Source organism: Mus caroli, chromosome 1, assembly GCF_900094665.2.
Source record: "Mus caroli chromosome 1, CAROLI_EIJ_v1.1, whole genome shotgun sequence".
Lineage (NCBI taxonomy): Eukaryota > Metazoa > Chordata > Mammalia > Rodentia > Muridae > Mus > Mus caroli.
The window spans coordinates 90,426,497-90,438,152 of NC_034570.1; the positions used below are offsets into that span (position 1 = coordinate 90,426,497).

At 38.5% G+C, this 11,656-nt stretch overlaps 1 protein-coding gene across 13 annotated transcripts in view; it reads right to left on the bottom strand.

The window, feature by feature from the left end:
* Pam (peptidylglycine alpha-amidating monooxygenase) overlaps nt 1-11,656 on the bottom strand; it is a 265,774-nt gene that overhangs the window by 47,599 nt on the left and 206,519 nt on the right. For all 13 annotated transcript variants that reach the window (XM_021177118.2, XM_029480198.1, XM_029480182.1 and 10 more), the window contains one exon: nt 10,958-11,029. In XM_021177118.2, the coding sequence (XP_021032777.1) occupies nt 10,958-11,029 (72 nt within the window). The remainder of the gene's footprint in view (nt 1-10,957; nt 11,030-11,656) is intronic.

Consider the following 11,656-nt stretch of genomic DNA (forward strand, 5'->3'; position numbering starts at 1 on the left):
GGATAGCATTGGAAATGTAATTGAGGAAATTACCTAATAAAGATTGATTTAGAATAAAAAAAAAAAACTAAGGACACATGGAAAAGCTGTAGAGAAATTCAGTACTTTGTAAACTAATTAAGAAGCATAAATTTTAAAGGCGCTTGAAATGAGATACCACACATGGGCAGATGCTGCTGCTCCCAGAAGACATAGATTACTAAACAAAAATCCTAGAACAAGGTAAGGGATACATTCCCATGAACTGTTGGTCAGGCAGGTTTTCAGAAGCCCTCCAAAGCAATAGATGCTCTTGCCCTGATCTTGGTTGCTCACCATAATGAGATGTTAAAACCCCATTGTTGAAGACACTATTCACTTTTATTATGTGGCATAGAACAATCAAGCTGTCACTGAGCTGGCACTAGCTTTCAGAGTGCCAGGAATCCTCCTTGGGCGGTGGGAACTAGTGGAGTTGGTGGTGAATCTAGGATCCCTATGTGGAGAGGGGTGGTGAGATGGTGGGTCGAGCAGAAGGTGGTATGCAGGCTGCTGACGGAGCAAGGACATATCCACACTCACGGGTCAGTGATGCCTTCAGAGGGCAGTGGTTAACACAGAGACTCACAACTGGCTAAAAGGCTGATAATTGTGACTGCTGAGTGTTCTCCATAAATGAGTCATCTGTAGCACCTGCTCCATGATTCAAAGGAATACCGAAGAGGAAGAAGATGGGATGTGAGAGCCAGAGACTGGGGAGGGCTGCTTGAAATGGGAAGGATCTCCTGGTCATGACCACTGCATTCATGAACTCAGAGCAGCTGTGGCTACTGCCCAAGATTGAACCCTAACTGTTGACCTTGTTGGGGAGGGCTCATGAGGTCCCCATTTATAGAGGAAGAGCTATTGGCAGTTACTGGCATGGGGACAGAGGGAGGAAGCAATTTCATTCTTCAGTGATGTAGCCATTGCTATGTTGGCCATGTTCCAGCTAGTAACACCACACCTATGGCCATGTCAACAACTCTAATTAGATTCAGTGGTTCTTTCAAAAAATCATGAGTAATGGAGGGTGAGGTGGAAAAAAAAGAAGGGGCCCAAAGGAAGTGAGATGAAAGAAACTGGAGGAAATATGCTAAAGTAGATTGTATACACATATAAAGCTTTCAAGACATAGATCAAAAGCATTTAAACATATATAAGTAGTTTGTTTTACTGTTGGGTTGTGTGATGGTTTGCACATGCTTAGCCTAGAAAGTGGCACTATTTGGAGGTGTGGCCTTGTTGGAGTAGGTGTGTCTCTGTGGGCTTGGGCTTTAAGACCTCTGTCCTAGCTTCCTAGAAGCCAGTCTACCACTAGCAGCCTTCAGATGAAGATGCAGAACTCTCAGCTCTGTCTGCACCATGCCTGCCTAGATACCGCCATACTTCCACCTTGATGATAGTGGACTGAACCTCTGAACCTGTAAGCCAGACCCAATTAAAGGCTGTCCTTTATAAGACTTGCCTTGGTCATGGAGTCTGTTCACAGCAGTAAAACCCTAAAGAGTACAGGTTGTTTCTGGGTCTTCTATTCCATTGATCCACATGTCTTTTAAAATTCACATGAAGAGGCAACAATGCCTACTCAAGTATACTGGATGGCTAGCTCTGTCCATCCTTCCAGGCTATAAACATACTCACTGAAGGTTTGAGTGCTTATGGGAAGAAACTGGGTAGTGCTCCCCTTCTGACACATGGTGTTGAATTTGCTCTCCCTCTGCTGCCTTGCTTGTGATATGTGGAGCCACACTTCCTTAAGAGCCCACTGGCTATATTCCCCAGACTCCTAACCCTCACACACTTATACCTTTCTGCTTCTAGAAAACATTCCAGCATAACCCAAAGGAACTTCATGATAATGACAATGTGGTACAACTGCAATGGTCAACACTAGAGCCCCCACCTACCCAGGGCTAATAGGCCTTTGTCATGTGGCTAGTATACCTGAGCCATGTTTGAGTTGTTCTTACTTCTAACTAAATGACAATAAATAGCTAGTATGCACCACATGGATGTAAAGGACCTCTCTTACATGTCCTTACTCCTGCCCACTTCCCTTGCTAAGGTGCAGGTAGACATATTCAGTTCCTACTCCACCACTGTGTGACTTTTGCATGAGTTAATCAAGAATTCAAAGACAGGAAATGAATCCCTGTGGCTTGTTAGTGGTAGGCAGGTAGCAATTTATTGGAAACTCTTTTCATGATATTCTATACAAATTTCCTCCAGTCATCTTTGCTTTCAGTTTTTCATCTGTCTGCACAACATATGAGAATGTTGTCATATCCCAAGGTCTATACTGGACATTTCCCCCTCATACCCAGTGATCTTAGTCATTTGCTGCTAAAGCTCTTATCCCTAGGAAAATCACACCTAGATCTGCAGTTTTGCTAGTACTAGACTCATTTATAAAACTGTATTCTGGGGGGCTAGAGAGAATGCTCAGCATACGAGAGGGAACACTGTTCCTCCAGACAAGCTCAGTTCAGTTCTCAGCACCACACTGGGACGCTCACACATGCCTGTAATGCCAGTGCCAGGGGAATCTGACTTCTTCTGACCTCTAAAAGCATCTGCACTCATGTGGACATATTCCTGCACACACACACGGGCACACACACACACACACACACACACACTATTTGATATCTTTTAAAAAATCCCATATTCTGAGACTTTCTATTTGATGGTGTTTTCCCTGATATTAGAAACATAACATCTCTAAAATTGAATTATTTTTCTTTCTTCCATTTATATATATTTTTCCATAATCATTCTCTCAATCCAAAACACTGAATTTTCCCGTCTCACTTTAGTGACCACAAATTCCAAATTACACTGTTTATGAACATCTTTTGCTTCCTGACTGGAAGTACTCATCAGGAATTCCCATGATCCTCTGGTCATTATGCTGAGAGATTCCTTCCAATCCTGGTCTGGACTTGAAACCTATCACGATGCTGAACCTTCCACTCTAGCTGGCTTGTGACTGATAGAGCTTCACTGCATTAGAGTCTCTGCATTTCGGTCCACAGATACCTTCTCTTCACCTCCATCAACCTGTGCATTTCTGAGTGGTTTTCTCTAGTTCTATTCTGAGACGCTCTGCTAAGGTAACCACATAATTAATTTCCCCAGATGGGCTACTTTGGGAAAGGTAGAGCATGTCATTAATATTTATGCTAGGAGAGCTGTGGACAATCATAGGAAAGCTGTTTGTTACGATGTTTGAGGCTAACAGATAACAATCTTACAAATAGCTTATAACCCATGTAGCAGTAGCCACTGCATTTATGGCTAGCAAGACCTTATAACTTTGCTGACTGCCTCATATTTTTAACACATTTCATCCCTGTGACATAGCTATTATTATTTCCCTCACTCTAGGTGTGGAAGCTAAAGGCAATTCTATCATGCCCAACTGATAGGAAGTTAAGCACTTTAAGTCTTAACTGAGTTCCATTCTATCGAGGATTGGATAGGCTTCTGTCTCTTCAATGTTTAAGGTCAAACATTTTTTTTCTTTTTTTGTTAACTGTTAATAAGGTTGAAATTTTGTCAGATTACCCTATACCATTTCAGAATTCTATAGAAAAAAAAAAAGTCCATTATCAGCAGATGGAGGCTACCTTGCATCCAGAATGCAAGCAAAATAACCTTCTTTTAAAAATAGAGTTACATATCTTAGGACATTCTGTTACAGTAACAAAACTAATAAACACATCATCGAAACTGTTCATCATATTGGATCCAGGGTCCTTTCTCTTGCCTGTAGTGGGTCCCTTTCTATAAAAAACTTCCAGTCTCCAATCAAAATTACTTTTTTTTGGGCTGGAGACACAGTTCAGTGATTAAGAGCACTATCTGCTCTTCCAGAGGTCCTGAGTTCAATTCCCAGCAACCACATGGTGGCTCACAACCATCTATAATGAGATCTGATGCCCTCTACTGGTATGCAGGTGTACAGATAGATAGAGCATTTCTATGCATTAAAAAAATTTTTTTTTCTTTTTTCTTTAAATGATCTTCCTTCCCAGTTCAGAAGCCAGGTTTGCTTTTTAGTGAAGTCACTTTCTCATTGTTACAACCAACTCTTATTATCACCACTGAATCTTGTAAACTAATTAGTGCATATTCACAACAGTAATTTCCTAAAACTGAACTAAAGGGTAATGCCTGGTTATTAGTTATGAGAGTAGAAGAGGACTTTGCTTTCCTCCTTGGTTTTCCTCACCACTGTCAACATAACCTTCCATGCACGATCAAATTGTACATGAGTGCTAAAAGGCTTCTACACCTTTAAATTATCACTGGGAAGGTAGACATGATAAGACATAAATGTCAGTGAAGAAATAACTTCCCTTTTCTTGTCCATCACCATATTCCTAGGGTTCAGTGTAGTTCCTATCATGGGCATGCCCAATCAATGATTCTAGAATGGAGAATAACTAGGGGAAAATGTTGCCCTTTGCTTTTGTATCACTAGAAACAGATTATTTCCTTGATAGTTTTATACTGCTGGGAGATTTTCAGTTGTTCTTCCTACACCCACTAACACTTTGAGTCTTACGAGATGCACAGGTAGGTCTCTGATGTTAATTTGACTGGGTACATTTGATATTTGGAAAACACAATTAGAGTAACAATTAATGCACTGAGAAAACGGGAATGCACAGTGCACACCTGGGTAAACACTACCGATTAAACCCTGTTTGCAAGTGTGTGCTTGCATTAACTACTTAAGGGAACAGTTATGATTATTTTTCTATTTAGTAGGAACCATTGACTATTCCCTACTCCTTGAAAGGAATTTCTCTTGTTTACTTCCAAGAACGTAGTGAGAATAAACTAAAATAAATGAAAGGGCATGGAGGGGAGGGGAAGGGGGAGGGGGGAGAAAGACCGCATGTGGTGGCTCACACCTGAAATCCTAGCACTCAGCAGGTGGAGGCTGGGGGATTACTGGTCTAGATCAGCATGTGCTACATATATTTCAGGCCATTCTGGGGCTACAGAATGACATCTATCTGAAAAAAAAAAAACCATAAAAGAGGCAAAATGGGAAAAGAAGAGAATAAAATAATAAATTTGCTATATGAGTTTTTTTTTTAAGTAAAAATAATTGGATAAAAAACCTAACTGCCCTTAACATTCAGAGAATGTAAAATCTGACTAAGGACCTCTGTAATTTTTTAGTAGGTCAATGACCATTTATCAGAGGAGTCACTAGAGTTAATTATAAATAGCTGACAGCTCACAAGACTGCTCCATGATTTCTATGGTATACAAAGAGAATTTGTAGTTCACTGGCAATTTAAGCACCAACAAGATATGCCAAGTAACCAAGCCAATAATAACATGTTAGATATTTAATTAATGAGAAGGATATTTGGAATGGAAAAAGAAGGTGTTTTTTTTATAAAGATAGTTTAATATTTTGCTTTGTGATTCTGTCATACCGACTCCCTGTGGGTTAAATATGATTTGGTTTATTGATTGTTTACTTGTGATTAACTCCCAATATTTATTCTCTAGCTGCACAGAAATAAACATGAGATCATGATGTCCAGCTCACAAGTAAAAGGAATCGTATTAAAGGAGATATTTGAGACATATCAAACAGGAGGCTTTTGTGATTTCCATGCATACAGATCTCTATGGGAAGGCACAGCCATGTGATAAATGATCATTCACACCTGACTATTTTGTTATTAGGGAACCAATTCTAAATAGCATTCAGTCAGCTTCCCAGAGGCTTGGAGGTATTTAGAATTGTATTTGATAGATGAGTTCAATAAATAAAGACTTGTGCATAGCTCATCAATCAAAACAAACCGATACATTTTAGCAAATGAGACCACAGACAGGAGCTGTATTGTATTTAACATCGGGCCAAATGGTGTTGAGAGTTCTTGGAATCAGCTAAGATGATATTAAAATCACGTGTACTTTGTAAGGAGATCAAAGGAACGACTTATTCTGAACAAGGCAAAGAAATATACATTTCAGCCACCACATCTGCGTGCCTCTCAGTCGTACACACTTTAGCAGATCTTACTTCAGGAAGCTCTCCAGCCTAAAAGTCTGTTAGGCTTTTAACTTGCAACTCTGTTCCTTGATTTTTGCTTATTTGATAAAACGTGGTGACAATGGTAATTCATTTTTTGTTAGCATGAAACCACTGCAGAACTATTCTGTTTCACAGAAGGTGTCTGATGACCTTTAACTGTCTGGGGTCATGGTGTGTTTTCCCTCTACAAATTGTAGTTTTGTCAAATTCTCCCTGCCTTGGGAGCACAGCAGCTCATTCTGACCTTTGCGTGGGAGGACTGATGACATGAGGGCAAAGACTCCAATGACGAGAGTTTTAAGCAAACTGAATAAAACATGTCTGCGGTCCTTTCTGCAGCAAAATACATGCTGTCCAGAGGAAAATGCATCATTATGAAGATGTGCTGGGAATGTACATCTGAGCTTTCATCGCTGTCTCAAGTGGTGGAAAGCAACGAGCCACACCGCTACAAGCAACAGATATTTCTGAGCGACATCTGTACTCTGAATTTTAAGGACAGCGATACCGAATTCCAAAACTTCTAAATATACTTATATAGATTCTTGCTTGAGGCAGGTAAGCGTTCGTGCCTAAATAATGTTGACAGAAACCTTAGGCGGTACTTCTGGTACAGCAAACAACTGTAAGATGAACCAAGAAAACCTTAGAAAGCACGCATTAGATTTTCAAAAGTGTCATCTGTGACATGTGAGAGGTCTCAGAGTGTGGGCACATCTGTTCAGAAGATCTCAACATTGCTTCCTTTCAGACAGCTGGCTAGTTCTCATTCCCTTCACCCCCAGTCAGTGGAAGTGGATTCACACATCTGTAATGGCTCACTTTTAAATGTGTTGTATTTATTACACCAGTGCACTTATTACTGTACTTACTCAATACAGGTAATCATTCACAGTTTACTGTATTCACATATGTATGCAATTCCTCACTTACAATAATTTTAAGGGGTGGTGATATTCTGTCTTCCTGTATGGGGACACATGTAATTAATTTATTCACATGTAAGCTCATCTACAGAGAAATAAGATATCTAAAAGCCAATAATAGGAGTATGATCTAATTATACAGCCATTAAAAAGGACTTCTGTAGTTTGGGTATGTACCTTAGTAGTTAATACTTACCTAGCAATACCCGAGTTTGATTCTCAGAATTGAAAGATAATTCTGTCTTACTAAAAGATTTTATTATTTTAGGAAATATGCAAGATAAAATAGTTTCTAAAAGAATATAAAATTATATATAACATATATGAATATATATTTAAACTCTATGTGTAATATATATTTTACATACAGGCATGTCTTTGTAATACCAATCTTTTGTTTATTTATAGTTTGTATAGTTTTCATCTATAATGAACATTATTTAAAAACTCAAAGTAGCCATTATTAAAAAAATTACCCTGTAGACTTGTTATGATGTTTTCAACTGTTGTGTTGTCTAAAACAATTTGAGGAGAAAAACCATTATGTCAGCGTGACTCCTTGGTGTCTCAGGAATGACAGCATTTGAGACAGAGCCTGCGGTACATTAGTAAAAGGCGCTGTGGAAAGCCAGTGTGCTAAGAATAAGCACACCAACCACACCACACAGCTTCACATGACTCCGATGTCAACTGATTTTCAGTCAAGATTAATGTTCTGGGAGCAAAGTTAGTAGTTACCATTTTTAGGGGAAAAGATTTCAAAGAAAAGAAACAAAGTATATGAACCCATGTTAAAAGGCTTGTTGAGTTCAATCAGATTGGCTAATCTAGATAACCAGCAAGCCCTAGGGATCTTTCTCCACACATTCAGAGCCAGGATTACAAATGCATGCCCGCACACCCACTTTTTATGTGGGTGCTGGGATCTGAATTCAGATCTCCACTCATGTTTGCAATAGGAAGAACTTTACCCACTGAGCCACCTCCCCAGTCCCTGTAGCTATATATATATATATATATATATATATATATATATATATAACTTCAGTTAATAGAATATAAGCATTTCCCATGTATTTTATCTTAGTAAAGTTTATCCTTTTAAAAGACATAGTGTTTACTACATATTATGTCCTTTCTCTGCCTATCAGCTTTCCAATGAATGCTGCATACATACATTCCATATAGTGGTTTATGGGTAGATAGTATATTACTAGTTTATGTATATGTGTGTATACATGTGTATTTATCTGAGTATATTCTTGTGTACATACATTGGATCATCTATATTATTTGCATAAGAACCTGTATTTGGTGGTCAGTACAAGGCTTGCCTTCGCACACAGGTCCCTGATGTTATAGGTCATTGTTTTCCTGTTTCATGACTGTTCTTCTCCTTACCAGATTTGGAGACTTAGTTTCTATGGAACTAATGTAGATGATATCTGTTGGTTTGTGGCTAGCACCGCAGAAATGATTTAGGTCTATTTTTTGTTGAAGGTTAAAACATTCAAAGAGTTAATGCAATTTGGGGGAATGCATGAACACAAATTCGGCTTGAACAACAAAATAAAGTCATGGGTTAATTTTAAGGGTTTACTTTAAAACTTATGACACATGGAGTCATTTGTTTGAATAATTACAGTCCTCTTACTAGCTATTTGGTCAGCACGACTTCCTGGGGAATGAAATAAATAGGTATTTTGTGCAAACAAATGTCTCTTTGAAGAATGGGCCGTTCTCTCATTAATGAGTAGATTTAGCCTGTGCACTGTAAAGAAATAGATTGATCTCATTAGTACATCAGATAGTCTGTGTGAATGCGCATATTTTCTGTGTCTTCACTTAAATATTCAGCGGATGGTCTCCAGTGACCAGCAGGCTAACACAGAGACTACAGTGGCCATTGACATGGCTCTGCAGGTCACTACTTCACAGAACGCTGGAGGGGATAATGGATATACTCGTTTCAACATGTGAGCACCAGAGCTTATTTTCTGCAGCTGACTCAGAGTAATATTTCTCTCCAAGTTATATTACTTTCCTTACAGTGTTTTTCGACTATAAGCAGAAGAATACACAGTAGGACAGTTCTTCTCTTGACTTCACAAGAGTCTGGGTCCATTTCAGACTTGATGCCATGAAGGAAAGGGGAGAGACATGGCAGCATATGGTGGTAAGGCATTTTAACAGACAACAGTATGCATATTTGACACTCCCTAGATCCCAGTGATTAGAATTAAGACCGATTTGCTCATAAGGTCTTTAAGTTTTTAGTATTGATCAACTAACTAATATCAAAAGGAAAGGACAATCCTGCCTCAGTTTACATATCTGCAAATGATGGTCTCGACCGACATATTTACATGTATGTTAGCTTTGGTGAATGAGTTTGAAGACTGCTCAAGTTATTTCAAAGACATAAACTCAAACTGTCCAGTGTCAAAATAATTAATTGTAAATTTGGACAAATTTCAGCATAGTTAGAATAAACTCTGTAATACTATCTGTAATTAGGTGGTTATTCCTGAGTTGATAACAAATACATCAACAGAATCCATAAAGTTAGCTATTATTCCTTGTGTGTGTGGATGGGGGGAGTGCTGGAAGGGGGCAGTGATTAGAATTAAAAAGAACCAGACATACAGATTTTTTTTTTAGGACAGTTTTCTCCCTGGTTTTGAGTTAACACATAAATAGAAATATCTTAAGCTTTATTTTCTTTTAATACTTTATTTTAATACAATGTTTCCTTTTTGTATGTGTGTGTGTGTGTGTGTGTGTGTGTGTGTGTGTGTGTGTGTGATGTTTATTTATGTATGTGTGTTTGCATTTGTGTGTATGCCTCTGTGTGTGTGTGTCTGTGTATCTCTCTGTGTGTGTGTGTAGGCTTGAGGTTAATGCAGGTATCCTCTTCAGTTGATCTCTATTTTATTTACTGATGCAAATCTTGATGTTATTGTTGTTTGTTTGTTTGCTTTCTGAACTAAGAGCTTAGCCATTTGGCTACTCTCCATAGTCAGTTTGAGCAGGTGATCTCTTGTCTTGGATTTTCAAGCTCTGAGATTACAGACAGGCCACCATGTCTGGCTGCCTTCTTTGGAAGTGGTGGAGATGTGAACACTGCCCTCAGGCTTATTCAACAAGCACCTTTCCCACTGAGCTATATTCTTGGTCCAAACTCCCCCATACCATGACTAGAAAACATCCATTTCTCTTTTGTCTTAAACTGCCATTTCTTTGTATAAATATTAAGCTAATATTTAGACGTGTATCATATTTAGGCAGCAATGACTTAATACTCTAATACCTGACACAAAACAGTATTTTCTAAATAACTGGTAAGGGACTAAAATTCTGGAGTGGACTTTCTCACTGCCAGTCCATGTGGTTTATGACACTGTAGCTTTGAATAGTCCTAATACACAGGACACAGGGAAAAGGATGCCATCTTAACTCATCAGATGGCAATATAACAGGAGCCTATGAAGCCACAGCAGTAGTCCATCCTGTCCAGCTGAGGGCAGAGAAGAGGCAGGTTGAATTCTCAAGTTCTTTTGGCTTGAAACTCACATATCGTTAATAACCTAAGAGTTTAAATGGAGACGTTCACTAGGTTTCAGAAGCAGTGTGATACTTGTTTCTCATAGTTTAATTTGCAATTCTACAAACTGTATGGAAAAACTGCAATAGCAAACAAACTGAAGCAAAGGCAGAAAAAAAGCCAAATGGGACTCAATTACACTAGTGAATCTTGCTTTTATGGCTAAGTGTGATAAATGGCCACTTATTTATAAATTAATTATGTATCATATAAGAACAGTGAAGATATGGTCTGAGGCTGAAATAGTGACCTAAACTATCTTATCACTTCATAACTTGGCTGCCTATTTGGATAAGGAATACTTTTATGGGCTAGTTGCAGAGGTAGGATGCTTACCCTGCTCGAAGACTTCCTCCTCTCCCCGTTTTGGCTGCTGTATTAAAGCACTCTTTTCTTTGTTTTCTGTTTCTGTAAAAGATCAAAGAAGTTGATCATGAACTATCAGCATATATTACAGACTTTATTAGTTTGCTGGGATTCTACCATCAAAACAATAGTTTTATGTGTAGAATTTGATTTATATGTATTTATTATTCAGGACTTTATGTTCATTACATTGGTTACTCTCACTCTCCATCTCCCACCCACAGCACAACCATCCGTCTTGTTACATAACCACACCAAATACTTTTTTTAAAGTAACACATAAATTACATTTAAAAATGTTTCAACAAAGTACTCATATTTATTTTTAAAATCTACATAATCATATTTAAGGCATTTTTAAAAAAATGTAAACTTCTATTCTCTAAATATATTAGCATCATAGTCAATGACCTGATTACTAGCTGCTGTGGCATTTCATGGTGAAATTTGCAAAACTCCGTAAAGCCTCAGCGAACTTCATGCTGTGTCAGTGTGAAACTACAGGAATGACAGTCAAGTGTGACCATTCTGCAGATGAGCAAAAAGCTAAAGCATGGACTTAAAAATCAAAATGGAGAAGCTAGAGAAAGTACCCAAGGAGCTAAAGGGATCTGCAACCCTATAGTTGGAACAACATGATGAACTAACCAGTACCCCGGAGCTCTTGTC